At 42.7% G+C, this 19,798-nt stretch overlaps 1 protein-coding gene across 1 annotated transcript; it reads right to left on the bottom strand.

Moving 5' to 3' along the window:
• Nucleotides 1–1,353: 1,353 nt before the first annotated feature.
• pwwp2a (PWWP domain containing 2A) lies at nucleotides 1,354–19,492 on the bottom strand. Its single transcript, XM_084074974.1, has 3 exons — nucleotides 18,226–19,492; nucleotides 10,806–13,169; nucleotides 1,354–3,506 (listed from the first exon to the last, which is right to left on the bottom strand). Exons 1-3 carry the CDS (start codon nucleotides 19,485–19,487, stop codon nucleotides 3,482–3,484), a joined length of 3,651 nt encoding a protein of 1,216 aa, XP_083931100.1. The 5' UTR covers nucleotides 19,488–19,492; the 3' UTR covers nucleotides 1,354–3,481.
• Nucleotides 19,493–19,798: the final 306 nt, after the last annotated feature.

The raw sequence follows: 19,798 nt of genomic DNA, 5'->3' as shown, positions 1-19,798 counted from the left end.
TGGGCAACATGGCCAAAGTTGTAGAAATTTGTTTCAGACCATGAGTTTCTGCTGTAGCTTTCTGTGCGAATAGGATATAATACACACTGTTGTGTTTGTCCCCAGTGTCAAGTACAATCAGTTTCAGGCAGCCCAGAAGAGGAAACATGTCATAAGTTTGAGACATAGGTTTTAGTTGGGTTTATGACCTTTGTCACAAAATCAGCTATCCGTTTCAACGTTCAGGTCACAATGGCCACAAAACACTTTTTAAATATATTATATATTGTCGATAATCACAAATATCCCCCCCCCTCTTTCTATTTATGGTGAAGGTTATACATACTGTATGATCTCCAGTGAAGCTATGGGTAAAGTAAGGGTTTGGCTCATAATAAATCTTTAATTATCTTTTAGGAACACACATTTACAACCATTTCTCTAAGTTTCTCCACTGTGGACTGCACATGACCCCTCTCAATTGCCACAAAAACTAGCATGACATACCAGTGGACAAAGGGTTTGGGTTTGCAGAGGACAGGGAATAATTCTAGACAGTTTAGCAACATCAAAGCCTGGGCAGCCCTCTGCACCTACAGCATAGCACATGCAATCCGTATTGCATTTATGATATATTCTTTTTTTGTACATAATGATCATATTATTTTTATTTTTCCTATTTTATGTCACATATTTGCTTTTTTTCTTCTTCTTCAAGATCACAGATCAATGTATGAAGCCTACCAGTATATCAGATGCACAGTAAAATCCTGAGAGTTTATTTGAACACTTTCAGAATGCAATTCAAGGGTTTTTACTGGGTGATGGATAAAAGCAGGGCAGGAAAGTAACTCTAGGCTACAGGCCATAGTGGCTTGTTTAGGTCTATACCTTGAAATTCACACTACAAAATCATGACTTTGGGGGTTTTGCTGTGCACATACAACTATTTTCTCAGTCAACTTAGTTTATAAAACAGAGTAGGATGTTCAAATGGTGGTTGATTAGCTGCAAGGATGACTAGCAGACGTACATACCAGCTACAGCCCAATTCTGCTACAAATTCTGACTGTGGCTGGTGGGTGTCTTGCAGCCACTTTGGTTGTCTGATTATATTTTGAAAAGTAGGGGTAGTTTCCTACCCTGCATATAAACTTGATCAGAGAACCAACATGCTCAGTCTTGTAACGTCTAGTCCTCTGTCAGTCAGTATATTAAAGGACCTTACTGGTGGTCTGGCATATTTAGCCCATTGACTATGACTCATGGTGTACATTGCTGCTGAAAGTTTTCCAAAGACTTGTAATTTAATTGTTTGTGTGTGTGTGTGTGTGTGTGTGTGTGTGTGTGTGTGTGTGTGTGTGTGTGTGTGTGTGTGTGTGTGTGTGTGTGTGTGTGTGTGTGTGTGTGTGTGTGAGTGTGTGAGTGTGTGTGTGTGTGTGTGTGTGTGTGTGTGTGTGTGTGTCTGGCACGGTTACATTATCATCTAATTTTAAAGGACAGCATTATATGAAAAGTCTAGATAAAAATAGACCCTGGAGAAAAGATTGATTATGAATACAATGCAAATGTTCATAACGTATTAACCACACAATTACAAACGGCCAACATTGACTCAATTATTCAGGGAGGTTCATTAATATTTAGATAACTTTGGACAAAATATAAACAAACACAATGTTTAAACATAAAGCCATTGAAGGGACAATTGTCTGTTTATGTACGATATATGGCTGAGGCTGTGAATAGTCAATGCCATGTATTGACTCCAGTATGGTCCTTTAAGTACTGTGTTGGTGCCCCTATACTGTACAACACATGTTTTCTCTCTGTTGTTTCCCCGGATTTAAGATATACTGTATGCTAATGGTCACTGACTGAGTAAATATAGATTTATTTGGTGTAAACAACTGTATATTATATTGGATTGTGCTAATTTGATCAAAACAGGGCTTTTTTTAGAAGCATTGTCATAATCATTGTGATGTCATATAACTATGTTTATGTGCTTTCAGGGACAGTATGGCATACTGTATCTGCCCCTATACAAATAAACCAAACAAAATATCCTATATAAATATAATTTTAATTTTCAAAGTTGACATGGGTGGACACCATACCAAATTCCATGGATCACAGATTGGTTGGGAACCAAACAGTTTGTAGGTAAAGTGCATTCCCTGTCCACGATTTAATTGTAAATATTTTATTAAATGTTTCACTTCAGTCAGACTATAACTAACTATGGAGAATTCAGGCATAGCAAATCTAGGTAGTCACAACCACACAAGATAGGGCCTGACAGAGGGTTTAACAAATGGACTATTTTGTTTGATTTGCCTATAAATGCTAGCTTGACCACCAGCCTGCAAACAAATATCCACATTGAATGTTGCCTTATATGGTCCTTAGTCCTTTCTTATTCTTAAAACAAATGAAATAATATGCCAATGCTGTGTGGTTAACTAATTCCCCATGTTTTTTTATATAATCCGCTTGTTTGTGGAATTTCCTTCAGTCAAGTAAATTAGTTGAGTAATCGGCCTTAATTCAAAGCACCTTTGCTTGGACACCATCTTTTAATGTACAGCATACTAGGAGCACTGTCCACGTCTGCCCAAATGTATGTAAACACTGACTTTATGTACAGTATTGCCATCTGCCCATGTGTTGGTATGTCCATTGTTTTGTATGTATGCCAATTATGTGAACTATGTGCCTACACCGTTGTCATTATGTCAAATATCCTCTGTGTTTGTTGTACTTTTAATTATGTCCAAAAAAAGTTTGCATAGGAAACAAGTGAAATGATCTCACATCAGAGACAGATTGTTACACTCATTTTAGAGGAATGAGATTGTAAGACCCAGTATTGGTTATTAATATAGACTTTTTTCTTTTCTTTTGTTTGTTTTTTTGTAGCTGACTAAAAACTAAAGAAGCTCTAGAAGGTAAACATATGAGGGGAAAATGAATGTGTTCCTATGTGCATTGGTATTTGGGCTACTGTTTTTGAAACCCAGGTACTTATACCTGTCCATGAGCTATAATAAAATGACACTTTATATCATTTACTGTTGAGTTTGGTGTCCTACGTCCAGCTCAGTTTACATTCTGTTCAGCACTGGGATATACAGTAATTAGGATATGAGTTATCATTCACAATACTGTCCGCACAGTGTTGTGTGATATGTGCGTGATAATTTGCATCAATCTGGTCAATTATTATTATTTGAAGCAGTCAAATCTCTCCTGAAACATGTTGACACTGTCTGCATTTTCCTTCAAGAACAAACCCAGGGTTTTACAGCATGATTAGTAGGCGAGTATCTCTGCATCTCTTTATAAATATAGAATCTTCACCCCCCCCCCCCCAACATCTTTTTTAAATAATAATAATTATGTCCATATCATATGCTATCCTTCCCTCTCCTCATTGGACAGCTCTTGTCATGGCCCGTCAGCCTCTCCACCAATGGCAGTGTTCAGGTGTAGACGCCCATCAGCAACCCTTCACTGTGGCAGCACTGGAGGAGGGACAGAGGAGAGGTAGTAGAGAGGAAATACAAGAAAAGTGAAACAGAGCGGGAATAATGAAGGGAGAACAGAGAAAACAAGTTAAGATTATTATTGTTCACAGCAGAGTTCAGAGCGTCTGATGCAACAAAAAAAAAACAGAAAAAGAAAATAATAATTACTATCAGGGCCTTATTTTCCTACAGGGTCTGAGGTTTCCAAAGACATTCGAGTGCTATTTAGAGCCATTGAAGCTGATTCAGTAGTGGTACACTCTTCACTGGCAGATAAAACAGACGGAGCAGAGCCCATGGCTAAAACAAGAGAATGTCGTCTATATGTCACATCCACAAACATATCCTGGCTAAACTGTGTGAGCTATTCGACCACAGCACAGTCTTGCATTCACTCAATTCAAACCTGAAAGCCAGCCACCCAAAGCTGAAGCAGAAACCGTAGGCAACACTGGAGTACAAGATATGCAGACAGTACACGGACTGAAGGGTTTAACTGAGCACACGTGCACTTTTTTAGCACCATCTTGCTTGAAATTCACCCTAAGCCGCTCAATACAAAACTACAGTCTACCAGAGCTAGCAGAGTTCCTTCCTCAGATTTTACTCTGATCTACACAGCATTGGAATGTTTTCTGCATCACACAATCCTCCTAACATGTATTTATTTTACAGCACAATACATAACATTAACTATACTTAGCTGACTGGATTCCCAAGGGCTCTATACTAGCCCCCCTCCTGTTTTTGCTCTACACTATATATAACCCCCTCCCGTTTTTGCTCTTTTCTCTCTCTCTCTCTCTCTCGCTCTCTCTCTCTCTCTCTCTCTATATATATATATATATATATATATATATATTAGGGATGTCCGATTTTATCGGCCTCCCGATATTAGCATAAAAATTGATATCGGGAAAATATCGGTATCGTTTTTTTTTTTTTTTTTTTTTTTTTTGCTTTATAAATAAGTTACAGGAGTTCTTACTGTATATGGTGTGTGTGTGATATGAAATTTGAGCTTACCCTAATCACAATAATCCCCGCATATATCGGTATCGGTTGATATCGGTATCGGTAATTAAGAGTTGGACAATATCGGTATATCGGTTATCGGTAAAAAAGCCAATATCGGACAACCCTAATATATATATATATATATATATATATATATATATATATATTTATTTTATTTTTTTTAAGTGTTAGCGAAAAAAAATATTAGCCATGAATAGGGATGCTATAGGGTTGAAGTGGTTAAGGTCAATTTATACAGCAGTGTCATTCAACAAAAATGACATATTTCCAAATGAAAAGTGTTAATGCCAGGCAGGTTGGACATGAGGTAGAGAGACTGCTGATAACTACAAGGCTGATGGTTTGTTCCACAACACCAAAAGGAAGGAGGGTGTATTCCCGTGGCAGGGTGCACATTTGCATAGAAGTGCTCCTGCACAAGCATGTCATTGGACCCAAATGTTGCATCAGGGACACTTTACTGTAAACAACACTGAATTCAGACCACTGTTAAAATGCTTATGTACAGGATGCTAAACTATGTCAATCTTGGAAGGATGTGCAAAAACAAGACATTGTTTTTACATGACCAGGTTCTCTGCATATGACCCTATAGCCTTACTTTTACACACACATGGAATGTATGAGTGCACAGCCCCACCCACCCTCAGTCTCTTTCTGTGGACAGTCTAAAAGTAGAAAGTCCTTTCTCTGAAGGTATCTAGTGTTGGGGGTAACATTACATAGGCATTACAAAACAGTATTACTTTAATGAATAATAAAGTAATATAACTTTTTTTTTTAAATTAGGCAATAGTATTACAATTACTATGGCAAGTAACAGTAACAAGTAACACGTTTTTAGGTTCTAATACATTCATGCACAGTTGCACACTGATAATGCAGTTTGTCTGCCATTCACTATTTAGACTTTTATTATACAACCTAATTTATTTCTTATGAATTATAATGCTGAAATATCCTTTTAATAGCCAAATGACATTATTGCAGTATTCTTCTCTATTCTATTTAGCCTATCCTCTTCCATTTGATACCATGCCTAGTCCTTTTGTGCTACCATTTGAGGGTATTCTGTGCAAGTAATGCATTGTATTACATTTACATTACTTTCGCACAGAAAGAGCAATGTTAATGTTAACGTGCCTTATCACTTTTTATTGAAAGCATATGTAATTCATTACATTTTGAAAGTAACTCCCCCAACACTGGGTACATTGCCCATCATGTGGTTCCCCCTGTATCTTGTGTCGATGTGTTATTAGTTCATGCCATCAACATGCCTCTGCAACAGCCTCACCAAATACATACACGTACTGGACTTGAGGATTGGAGTAATTCTGACTGGTACAACGGTTAAATAAAATGCTACAGGGTGAATTAGACCCACAGCGTACAACAAGCAAGTCTCTCATTGACATACTGTCTCCTTACCTAAATTGATTTCCTACTCAATCAATTAAATGGGTGAGGAAAAAGCAGGAATTGAAGAGTCCATTCCAAAATCAGATACTGACCATTTGAAACAGTGATAACTCCTCACTATACACAGCAGCATTTTTTTTTTTATGGTGATTTGGTGACCATGACTGTATAATACAATGGTATGCATGATGTCCGGTGTCTCCAAAATGTGTTAATTGCAGTTGATGCTTTGACTATTTATTGTGTTTTGGCCTACCATAGACTTGACTGAATGCATCTATAGCTGTGTGACTCTAATAATGAATGAGCAGTACTTTAAAACCTTCCTACTTACAAGCAAGCCAACAAACTACTTTTGGTATGGACCACTAGCTAGCACATACCAAAATTCACCTGAAACTTTTCAGAAGTGAGTAGGACCTCCAAATGATGCGTCATTGCACTCCAAGTAGACACACGTCATCATGTCATGTTTAGTAATAATTTCCCAGCCTGCTAATAAGAGTTGTGCTTCTCCCAAAAGCTACTTGGCAAGAAATCCACCGCTTTAGATACACATCACTGTTTTCAGATGAGTAACTCATTACTCCAAAAGGTCAAGTTTAAAGGAATGTGGAAAAATATATAAATTTTCCGATTCATTCATTTATTTAGGATATTGGCGGGGGGCGGGGGTGGTGTAGCTTCATATGCCCTCTAGCATAGCAGAGGATGGGGTTAGGGTCGGGATGTCAACTTTCAATAAAACACCCACAACACACCCAACATTGGAGTTACGAGATACTCATTTCAGGAGTGAGTATCTTCAAACAACCAAAAAAAATAAAAAATAAACAAAGGGCAACAACACAAATCAGAGATGGTTCATTTTGCCAGATACTTTGAGAGAAAAACACAACCCTGAAGACCCAATTTACCACAGATCTGTTTGCAGGTGAGAGATAGGTCAACAGAGCATGCCCCCACCCACCCACTGTTATCCTGCTTCTGTCCCTCTTCTTGCTTAGGCCTAATATAACTTTCTGTGGATCCAATTTCATTCAGCACACCAGTACTTGGTACAAACGGTCACCGTGCCCGATTTAAAAAGGCACAGTGACGCCTAACCACCTCAACCAAAACCCCCTGCCCCAACCCCCAGTAAGGCCAAGTACAGGGCATTAGGCCTTCTCCTGGATCCTATGTCTATCCATGTCTAGCTGACCCTTGTTCTCTTGCTGTCAATGTGAATAGCAATGAGAAAAAGTTCCCAAAATGACGACTAGGTAACAGCATTCTTGGAAGTTTGACAAGTTTATTTATAATAGTTTTTTTTTTAAACATCAGGAAAAAAAAACATTTACACAAGTCAATTCTTCAACTGGGTTTTCTCTTTTTTTTCTGTATTTTTTTAAAACTTCTTTCAAAACGGCTTTTGTGTGTTTGTCTTGTCATCCCACTATACAGTATTCTCTGATCTGCAAACAGATGGTAAAAAGAGTCCATAAAATAAACATTACAAAATAAAAACTTTAAACCAGGGAGGACAAATAAAAGCCATCATTATTATCATAACAAGACATTTCCCGTGCTGAAATGGTTCTAGTCAGTGTGTCCTACCCGACAATCTGTCTCTACATCAATTCCCCCAATAGTAAGTGTTCCTCAAACTAAGGGACAGGGCTGCAAAATGGGTCACAGACATATGCTTGGTGGGTCCCCACATAACATGGTGAGACAAAGTTACGCAGATTACATGTTCTAAGTAGGATGTAATACCCCTTTAAAGCTGTAATTCTAACTAAATCAACTTTGAAACAGAAGGGTGTAGCTGGGGTTTAGACTTTTCCCAGCAGCACCTAAAAACTCCAGTGTGATAAAACACCTTGAATGGACCCACCAGGAACAACAAAGTTGTGATCCATTAACAGGCCTTGACCCAGTTGAAGTGACACAGCTACTTCCTAATTAAAAACAACATCAGCTGTTTGTTGGTTCTGAATGCTTGATACAAAAGGTCACACCCCATATTACACAAAGTACAGAAATGGATTTTCTGTTTTAACGTTCCCTTCTAAGCCCTCTCGCCGCCCTCAACCCCAAAACAAAGGTAAAAGGCGGTTATTTCTCCATTAAGGCCAATTTTGTTAGTGTGAATAATAATAATAATACCGCACATGTAAAAGTTTCAAGTTCACAGTGGAAGAGGCAGATCATCCCGGGAGCACAGAAATTATTTATTTTAAAGAATGAGGATGATGGGTAGATTCACTAGATTAATAAGTAATATTTTAGCTTCTCTAAATGTGGTCAAAGCACAACCTTAACACTTCCTCTTCTTAGAAGAATACAGAAGAACCAAGGGAATGTCTGATTCCACAAACAGCAGAAACAAGTGTGAACAGCAGAACAGGAAGTAAAAAATCGGTTCTAAGATACCTGCCCACAGCATACCACTACTGCATCCCACAAGCTCTGCTAGCAAAAATAACAAAGGTGTTCTGGTGGAAATAGGGGAGACTGTATTGAGTTTCATGTTTGACTAAGTGCACCTTAACCATCCATCAGTAATAATAACCTCAGAACCTGCAGGAAAATGTAGAAAAACTAAATTATCACCACGGTGATTTCGTCTACATCAGTGGTTCTCAACCTGTGGTACGCGTACCACCGGTGGTACTTGAGCCCCCCCCTGGTGGTACGCGGAAGAATCTTCCCAAAAATGAAAAAAGTGTGGGGAAAATGAAAAAAAAAAAATTTTTTATATATATGAAAACATAATAAAACTATCGAAATACTACTTTGAATGGAAATAACATTACCATAATATCACTCAAATTTAATTTAAAAAAGGTTTTGTTGAACACTTTGTCAGCGTGGGAACAGCGCATTTCCTGGCTGTTACTTTGAATGCGCCGGTACTGGTAGCCACGATCAAAACAAACACGGTGACGGGCAGGGGTGAAAGTGGGCCGGCACGGTCCGGAACGGCGTTCCGGTAAAAGATTCGGTGGCGGAACGCCGTTCCGTTAAGAAAAAGTCAAACGGGACGACGGGACACTCTCACAGATCCGTGATTTCCCCCCACTGTTTGTCTGACTTTTTTTTTCTCCCCCCGTTCCGCATAAACAGCTGCTTTCGCGTGAAGTTAAGTAGTTTCAACTAGGCTACCTGGGTACTTCTACTTCCAGTAGTATGATTTCAAAATAAAACGTGTGTTGCATTGTAACATTACAAGGATAGAGTTTTAAAAAACCTCTTATTCTGAAATGCACATCGTTTTGAAAGGAAACCAGATTTATTTTCTGGAGGCCACTTGACAGCTTTCTGCTCACGGAACACAGCTCCACTTGACTAACGTGCATCGTCAAAATGTCAATAACACGGACGTGGGTCATGGGACATTATGGAATATAAAGACTTTGTGGCAAAAGTTCATATTTACAACCATGATCTCTGAAACCAAGACAATGTGGGGCTATGGAACAAAAGTGTGTTTTCTTTCATCTTTTCAGAAGGTGAGTAATTCATCTTATCTAATGCTGACAGTGGTGGAAAGTAACTAAGTACATGTACTCAAATACTGTACTTGAGTATAATTTTAAGGTAATTTTACTTGACTGGAGTATTTCCAATTTGCAATATTTTTATTTCTATTCCAATACATCTCAGAGGCAAATATTATACTTTTACTCCACCTCAATTATTTGAAAACTTTAGTTACTACAAGTAACTTTGTGGATTTTAATTATTATGACAAAACATACATAAACCGCTTCAGCCCCATTTAAACTTTGGCTTTTTGAAAATGTACTTGGTATTGTACAGTATGGTCAAGTTGGACATGAGTTAATAGCGTTACAATCATTTTTAACCACTTAGCTTTGGCTATTCAAAAATAGCAGGCACCGCCCTATGAGCTTATAGATCTGCTATTTTTGGAAAAACCTTGAAAAAGTGTTGCATATCTTTGAATATTTTTTTTTTTTAAAGCGAAAATGAACTGATATCTTTGCTTCTGGGGGTCCCTGGCACAAGACATTTTCAAATGGGGGTCCACGGCCGAATGTTTATCAATTTAGGGGTCCTTGGCATGATAAAGGTTGAAAACCACTGCCCTAAATCCATCCTAAACCCGCCCAAAAAGCATCAATAACCGCTAATAACCGCCCAAAAAATCGTGCGCGCTGCGCGCGCGCAAAATACCAAACATGCACGCGCGCTGCGCGCGCGTGCATGTTTGGCGGTAATGGTACTTGGAATGACAGATAAAATCTGAGGTGGTACTTGTTGTAAAAAGGTTGAGAACCACTGGTCTACATGCTCGTACTAAAGGGGGAGGAGGACGGGGCCGCCAAATCTTAACATAGAAAAGGAAAATCAAGAATCATGAAAAAAGAAAAAGAAAAAAATACTATTATTCAACAGCATTTTTTTCTGGTTGGGGCTAGGGGTCTGATTTTCCCTCTCTCCGTGACTCCATCCATCTATACATCCTTGTTTGTTGCCTCAGTCTTTTGAAGCAAAGGGGAGATATGGAGAGTCTGAGGGATGGGGGGTTCATCTCTGATCCCGGGATGAGGGGGGTTGGAGGGATTGTATAGATTAGAAGCAGCAGGAGGTGGGGCTGAGTGTGTGGGTAGGTGGGGTGGTGATGGTGGACCAGTGCCATTTCCTGCCCTACCTTGTTCCCCGCCCTCCCCAACATAGACCCTTATTTACACAAACACTCTCAGGACTCAAAACTCTCACGAAAACACACACACACACACACACACACACACACGCACACACTTCCTCTGCCTGCAACTCCCTTTGTCCTTAACTCCCGTCCCTTTCTTTTCTCCTTGCCCTTACGTCTCAAACTGCGTAAGGAGGGCGCGGACCTCCGGCGTCAGCTGCTTGGCGGCCCGCGCAGCCTCAGTGATGGCGCGTCGGTATGGTCCCCTCCTCTTCTTGTCAAAGCGAGTCTGGAAGCATTCCAGGAAGGGGGCGACCTGGGCCAGCGGGAGGAAAGAGGTGGTGGGTGATCCAAACCAGGAGACTCGAGTCTCCTGCAGTACGGCAAGGCCTGTGCCGGCGCCCCGGGAGACGGTGATGCCCAGGACTCGAGCCGGCCACCAGGGAAAGCCATAGATCTTGGCCCAGACGATGTCTCCGACGCAGACGGTGCGGCCATCGGGCGCCGCACACTTCAGCACCGACTTGGTGAACGACGGCGTTTTGGAAGAAGAGGAAGAAGATGAAGAAGAACATGTTGATGACTTGCGTCGCCTTTTGGGCTCCTCTCCTCCTCCGGCTCCATCCTCCCCAACCACCCCTTCTCCTTCTCCCTCATTAACCATCGCCTCCCCCTGCACCTCTTCACTTCCTTGGGGAGGAAGTGTGAGGGAAGGAGGAGCAGAGATGTCGGTGAGAGCAGCGGATGAGGAGGAGGCGCTAGGAAGGGATGGAGAGGAAAAGGAGGGAGGAGGGGGCGGGGTAGAAGAGGAGGAGTACGAGGAAGAGGAGCAGTAAGAGGAGTGGATGAGGAGGTCTCCAGGAGGCAGGAGGTCAAAGGTCTCCGTGGAGCTACACTCGGAGTTGGTGGACTTGAGGTCCTCCAGGTCCAAGGAGCCTGAAGAAGAGGAGGAGTCAGCCTGCGGGTGGGATGAAGAGGTCTCGGCAGACACATACACAACCAGGCTCGCTCTACCCTGGCTGACTCCTCCTCCTCCTCCTTCTGTGCAACCTCCTGTCATCCCTCGCTTCTCATGCTCCTCTGCCTCTCTCCCTTCCCTCTCTGGCTGCCTAGTGGAGACCTCCTGCACCTCCACAGCAAAGCTAGCAACACCTGCTGAAGCAGACGAGGAAGAGGACGGGGAGGGCGCGGTGGGGCAGGTAGGCACGTCAGGAGATATGTTTGCAGCGGGGGGCGGGACTTGGACGAGGGGCTGAGCTACAGCCTGGACAGGGGAGGGATCAGGGGCAGGGCTTAAAGCAGGCTGCTTCGGAGGGGGACTAGCACGAGCGCTCGCTCTGACAGACGGCAGACGTAGCTGCTGTTTGGGAGGGGGATTTGGGGGTGAAACCTGGTTGTCCTCTGTACGATACCTTTGTGGCTTTATGCGCATCCTAGGCGGGAGCGGAGTGGCGCGGGGATTCGACCCGACAACTGCCGTGTTGAGGTGCTGCAGTCGGCGCGTGAAGTGGATCTTCTGATTCTGGCTGGCCTCCTGCAGGGATGCGGAGCGTGTCATGGTCTTGGGCCCCGTCAGCGCAGGGTTGGAGTTGGCAGAGCTGTCCTTTGGCTGTCTCCGGTGATGGGGAGGCTGCTGGGAGGCGCTCTGGGTCGACTGGATCCTGGGCTGAGAGGTCCTGGACAGCTTTTTTAGAACATGTCGTGCCTTGGAGCATTCCACAGCAGCACCTTTCGCTCCCAGAGCCTTCTGCTTAGAGTTCAGCTTCAGACGGACCCGGTTGCTATTGGCTGAGTGGGACACAGACGACGAAGAAGCCACACCCCTAGGGATTCGACCAGAGGAAGATCCCGAAGACACTCGTAGCCCTGACGCAGAGCGTCTGTCTGCCACGCCTCGCCCTCCTTTGTCCTCTCGTGGCGTTTCATTACGTAGCCGTTTGCTAACCACAGAGCCTCCATCAGCCTGCCTCCTCCGTTTGGCGGCGTCCTCACCCCGGGAGTCAGATGATGCTGGCGGGCCCCTGCGTGCCTCCCGGGGGAGCCCGCTGTTACCACTCCCCACCGCGGACTTGCACTTGTCGCAGAGCACCTGTCGTGGGCGGAGCTTGATGGCATTCATGATGGACGTGGGCTCCTCGCAGCGATACCGCCGCTTCGGCCGCTTGATCTTGCGGGGGGGTGGCTGAGGTAAGGCCTGGTTGTACGTGTCCCTGATGAAGAGTGGAGGAGGGTACGGCGCCCCTTCCTGGAACAACGGAGGAGGCTTGGAGCTCCAGGGGTGAGGAGGGGCAGTTTGAGAGGGCTGTGGGATTGCTGCCACTGCCTGTCCCTCCCCACTAAGACGCTGGTGGTCGGGGCCTTCGGAGCAGGCGATGTCCAGGTCTGCAAGCGTCTTTGTGTTGACACCGTCAGGCCTTTCTGGTTCCTGGAGAGGCTGCTGCTGTTGTTGCTGGGTTGGTTGTAGCTGCATAGTTACTTGGGGTCTGTCTTTGTAGTCCCTCTTGGGGAATACTGTGATGGGAATGCCATAGGGACCAAACCTGAGGGGAACATACAACGACAGACAAAAAGACAGACAGAAAATAATAGTTAAGAATAAGGTATAGTTTGTCAACATTCGGAATCCGGGATCTGCAAGTTCTACAGAAGGTGGTGCGTTTGGCTGAGCATACCACAGGGAGTGTGTGATGTATAAAAGTACTGTACATATCCAAAAAATACATTCACCTGATTCAGTTTAAAATATGTCTCACTGAGTGGCCATCGCATTAAATTATTCAACATTCAGATGAAATGAAACGGATAATACTGGCTTTCTGATGATGGCCCTGTTCTGTGTTTTATGTCTATTCCACAGACATCTATTTATTTATATGTTTATTTGGGAGGGACAGCACATATTAATGAACACCACACATACAATGCAATGTAAATACGCCGGATTTAGCAAGAATGCTCATTTCTATCCGTAGTCTCCATACAGAAAACAAGTAACTTTACAAAAAGAGCACATATAAACATTACTAAAAGGGTACAAACAGAAGACTCCCCTGCCTTTCTCCATAACGGGCTGAGCTGATGTGAACTGGCGTGTCTAGAAAAATGAGTGAATAATACATCACACAACCTGACTAGGAGGAAAGACGGAAGGAGTAACAGGAGCAGATGGAGAACTAACTAATCTAATAAAAGGGTATTTGAACAGATCTGTCCTAATATGGAAGAAACTGTACTGTTGGCTATGTGTCTGATGGTTTGTGTATGCTTAATGCCTTCTACACTAAAATACTTTTTGAACTACTTAAAAGACTTAAATCTGCCATCCTCTCACATTAATAATACACTAAAATACTTTTTATGCCGGCCTTACACCAACAGACCTTTAAATAATGTCACTGTCACAACGACGAAATTGAATTGTTTTATATGATTTTATTAAGACGCAAGTCGTAATAAAGTCATGACTAGACACGGCGCGCTCCCATCATTTTATCGTTACTTTTAGGGCTGGGTAGTGCCTACAACCACATGATACGATACTTATCACAATACAGAAGCCACGATATTATGTGTATCACGATACACATTGATTTTGAATAATAACCATGTCCTAAAGGAGCTCCGCTTTATTATTCTGTAAAGTATTGCACAAATTAAAACACTTACATTTAAGGCCCACATAGATATTTAATGTAAAATTAAATCTTTCTAATTAAAATATTCTCTAATTTTTTTACCCAATATGCCCTTTCTGTAGTTTGTGTTGCAACCAATAATGTTGCAAAGAAATCTATCTTATATCTTATTATGGAAGTTTGTAATGAAATGATAACATAATAAAAACAATGATATGCATGTTAGTCGACAGCCTAAGCATATCTACACTGTCCCTTTGCACTGTACATGAAAAGTCATGTGGGCTGCTGTAGTCTTGTGCCCCTGTCAGACACGTGAAATGTTTCCTTTACTACATCAAACGATTTATTATAGTTGTATGTGTATACAATATAACTATATACACTATACATACTGTGACAAGACAATGATGTTACCTGCCTGTGTGAACACACATAATGCCTTATGGAAACAATGCCATGGAACCCTCCTGGCCAATCACAAGCAAGCAGGAAGTTCTCAGAGGGCAGGAAATAAGTGAGGACAATGGGTGAAGACAAAGGGACAGCTAGAGTCAGCTGTTGACATCCACTAAAAGCTTCCTCTTCGTGGGAGATTTTCTTCATAATTCATTACGTTTTTATTTGTATTTCAGGGTCATTTGAAGGCCAAATTCAGAGCTGAACAGTTTAATTCACAGCAATAACAACAATCACTACACTCACATTATGCTCCCCCATATTTGTGTTGACAGTCTCCACTCCCATCCCTTCATCAACACCTCCCTCCTCCCATCTTCACTCCTCTCTCTCTCTCTCTCTCACTTCTCCAAGGCTGTCTATATTCAGCCCATTAATTAAACTGAGATAAGCTAGTGTGATTCTGTGTAGCACCATGAATATAGCTGGCATCTTCATTCTCCCCATCTTCCCGATACAAGACACACAATGGACAGACCAGTATTACAGTTTCAACTGTAACTGAAAAACATGGGTGCTTAGGCATAATTTTACTTTTTATTAATGACTAAATGGTAAAGGTTATGGTGCTAAAAAGTAAACATCTTTAAATGATAACAAAGATGGTCGGGTTGATGGTCAGTTGATGTGACTTGCACACTTCTGTTAATGTTTATGGAAAAAAGAATAATAACTAGAACTTTCCCATGTTATGTTCTTTAAAGCACCAGGTCCGAGGATGGCCTGGTGTTTAGTCTTTGGGCTCATACCTGAATAGTGCCTAATGTTCAATCCTCCAAACTCAAACACTAAACCCCCTGCTTGCTCCAGGGATGCCGTTGGTGCCCTGACTCACTGGTGATTGTGTTCACATGTCTAAAATTGCAAGGAAAAATATACTAATTATACTGTGTGTAGGATACATTGACTGAAGTGATCTGAAAATATTAGATTCCATCACACAGCTGCTTTGGGGCATTGAGGTCAGGCATGATGTTTGGATAGGACTAGTGTAACAAATAACCTCTTGAAAACAAGTTGCACTGTTGTATAACAGTACATCCACATTTTAGTTTCCACAACTATTATTCATACTGTACATTACAGACATAACAGCAAGGACTGAATTTCCTTTTCTGGGTTATATAATTTTGTATTACTATACATACACTGAACCACTTCATTTAGAATGTTTGCCATGATTTAAAACAGTTGAGGTAATGGCAGTTTTGTTCCCCAAATTAAATCCATTCATTTCTCCTAATGATCAATCGTCGCAAGTTGATGATGTAATTTGGCCATGTGTGGTCCAACAATAAACAATATACTTAACCTAAACATAACTAAAACCAACGTAATACTTCCTACGGTTAATATGAGCATAAAACCATATAAATATATATCTTTTTTAAATATGTTTTATTAGCACATGCATTCCATAGGGCTGGACCACACATGAACAAAAGGACATCATCAACTTGCAACGGGCATTGTCCCCCTTGAGTAAAAGATGCACGGTTTCTAAAATAACGGTGTCTTTAATTTTTAAATGTTATTATAGAGGGCAATGATAATGTATTAAGGCATATGAGGCTTATTAGCCAGGGATCCTTTTAAGCCAATTTTAATATAAGATTGTTGACAATTTTTAAAACGTTTAGCCTATAATGACATGCCCAAAATAGGAATCAAGTATTGATTGATTCATTTATCATTTATCATGATTGATTATCGATTATTTTTATAATCAATTAATTACATTAGTTAGATTAACTGTTGCACCCTTTATAATATATTATTTTCTTCACTTGGTGGTGGTGGACTGAAAAAAATGCTCCTTTGGCCCATGATGCAAACCACAAGAACCACTATTTATAGTGCACACTACACAGTACACAAGTTGGTTGGCATTACCAACACAGGCTTTTAATAAGCTTACATGGTGATGATCTTTAACGGGACTATCAGAAGACCTCTTTACCAGGAAACAGGCCTTTGGAAGCAAACACCCTTCAGGCATTCCATGAATCATGAGCCAAGCCTACTGATATTAAGCTACAGAACACTGCATGCCTATGTAAATAAGCTTTTATCATCTGACTACATCACGACAAGGGCTGCCATATGGTTAGGGCTACGGTATGTTATTTCATGGCATAAGCATCAGCTTTTCTATACAAATATGAAGTGTAATAGGGTTAAGCGAAATCAAATTTTTGAGTGGACACTGCAAGTATGATACAAACATACACAATCCGAAAAGACTCATTTGACCAGATTTATGAGACCAAGGAAGGACTGATGTGACTGTGAATGCATTATGCAAGTTATGAAAGTAGGTCAAGTCTGTGTTCAAGTGCTCTGGACACACAGCCATCATTTGCCCTCTAGTGCATGTAAAAGGGTTAGGCTACAGCTACACTTCTGTGCTGATATCCTTTATATTATGTATGTATGTACATAATTAATAAATAGGCCTTTAACACAGAGGCCATTGAAGCGTGTGTTAGGTTGTTATACATGGCTGATTATGTAGGTATGTTTGCACTAACCTTGTGGACATGACATGCATGGTGTGTATGTATGCATGCATAACAAACAACAAAGAGCTTACAGGATGGACCTAACATAATCTCCTCATGGGTGTCCTGTACCCTAAAGAGTTGTCCTCTAAATTATGGTCACTCAGGAGGACTAGAACTCAACTAATAAGAGAGGTGAATGATTAGTATCTTACAATACTTCAGACTTGAACCAGCAGGGATTCCGCCAGACCAGTTCAATCTAGGCATACCACCAAGACTGAACTGGCCTGTCACGAAATGTCAGTCTAAACGTTTAAAAGAAGAGCGGCAGGAAGAATGCTTAGTTTTCACCATTGCTACACTTGAATATAACATGATGTGAACCCATGGTCATATTGTGTGTTGTATTGAGATATTTGGCATAACTACTGAGGTATGAAATTCTGTCCCTATTGTGGAGCCCAAGCCTGCACAGGCAAACCCCTCCTGTAGCACCTAGACTAAGTTTTTTCCCCTGCAGTAACCCCCATACAACTGCATTTAAAGCACACAAATATTTGCCTAAAAACCTTATATAGGCTGACAAAGACTACCATCTAACCAAACAAAGTATTTATCTGACGCTACTGATCACACGATTCTGAATTATTCTCACAGATGATGGCCTTACATTTCTTTCCTACATGGATGTCTTTCCTAGGTACACACTTGACTGCGTGTAAGCCTGTATGGTAAGGCCACACCATTTACTGTATCTAAAAATGATTGTATGGTTTGATATCATATGATTTGGTCCATACTTCTCTATACGGTGGGAGATAACAGTGAAACACCCCACTTACTAAGCCCCTTTCGGAACCATGTATACCTTTTTTGTATTTGGGCTGGCGGAAAATGTATACAGGGTGTTCTTTAAGGGGCTACCCACTTATTGAGACATTGAATTAAGCCTACTGCAAAGAAATCATGTATTTTTCAGTAGTCACCACACCAGTTACCTTTTGGACAAGTCCATTAGCACCCCAGAGAATATCTTCTCGCCCACCCGGAAGGACACCACCAGCGCGTCATCGATGATGTGGTCCAGGGACACCCGGACCTCGGAACCGGGAGTCAGCTGCTCCACAGAAGAAGGCTCGGAGACCACATGGCACGGCAAGGAGGGCTTCGACTCGGCACCGCTGCTGGGCTCCGCCGCGACGGGTTCGAGTCCCATCCCCAACGTCTCCTGCTTCAAGTGTGTGGCGTCTATGAGCCTCCGTTTAGGCGAACGGCAAGACGAAGAAGATGGACAACTAGGGTCCTGCAGAGTCCGTGATCCCAACACCGACGAGGAGCTAACGGTCACCGACCCAGCTTGGCCTGTTACCGGGGGCTCGTCTTTAACAACGGGATAGTTTTTGTTCTGAGTTCCGGCACTAGAAGATGAGAAATCACAATTATTGATGTAACCTGTCGTTGTGTCCATGTCCGTGTTGGCAGTTCTGAGAGCCACCTGGACCTGGCTCTCCCTTAGCGACAGGCGGTCCGCTGTAACGGCACCGTCCCGCAGCACAGCATCCTCCACAGCAACATCCTTAGAAACCGCGGAACCGGGATGATTACTCTCAGCGGGTTCTTCGGGCCCCAGCAGCTCGGGTTCTATCAAAGATGTATAAACGTCTATATCCACCGGTTGGGATAATATTCTAGGCTCGATTCGGTTCTGATAATAGTCGTTGGTGGTGGTCGGTTCCGCCGGTTCTGCTAACGACAGCCCGGCTTCCGTCACGGGCGGGTGAGCGGGGAACGAGTGCAGGAAGACCGCTGACGGCTGAGGGTCCGTGGTGATGCTCTGGTGGTAGACAGCCTGAACCTCCGCTTCAACCACCGCCAAGGGAGAGAAACGCTCCACGGCTATCAGACGCTCCCCTACGCCCGAGAGCGACGGCGTGTATTTCGACAACAGTTCTCCGCCGTCGGATGCGGTAACGACGTCCTCCTCGCCAGCAGCACGGGAGATGAAGGCTTTTCCCGCCGCGGCTTCTAGCTCCGGCCTGACATGGCCGCATTCCTCCACCACCACATCCCCATCCTTCAGATGGGGGTCAACTAGGTCCATAACTGACGCGTATTCGTGTTCCGAGACGGGCCCGAGGCCGGCTCCCCGATGCGACGGCCCGCCCAGGCCCGGTTCGAGGTGGCCTTCATCGTCCGTAGCCGCTGTTGTTGTTGTTATCGGAACCACTGCAGCGCCTGGCTCTGCAGCCACGGCAGCCATTTTCCTTCCGCTTGTGCTCTAGTGGCCAGGCCCTCCTCTGCCTGCGATAGCGAGAGAGCCCGCCCTCCCGCAGCGAAATGGCACTTGCTATTGGTTAGTGACTTGCCGAGTCGCAGCTGAATGGTTGGTATTCACGCCACTCAAAGTAAGGCCCGCTGGAGACCTCTGTTACGATTGGCCGCTTTTGTTTGGCCCTGTGAACTGTCCACAAGGGGCGACATTGTATTGTATGTGTGGTAATAGAAGGAACAAAAACATCAAAGGACTCTACCTGGCATCATTTTATCAAATGCTGCTAAAAGACGATATTA

This window comes from Gymnoscopelus microlampas (genome assembly GCF_963454915.1).
Source record: "Gymnoscopelus microlampas genome assembly, chromosome: 12".
Classification (NCBI taxonomy): domain Eukaryota; kingdom Metazoa; phylum Chordata; class Actinopteri; order Myctophiformes; family Myctophidae; genus Gymnoscopelus; species Gymnoscopelus microlampas.
This window is presented reverse-complemented; position numbering and strand designations above follow the sequence as displayed.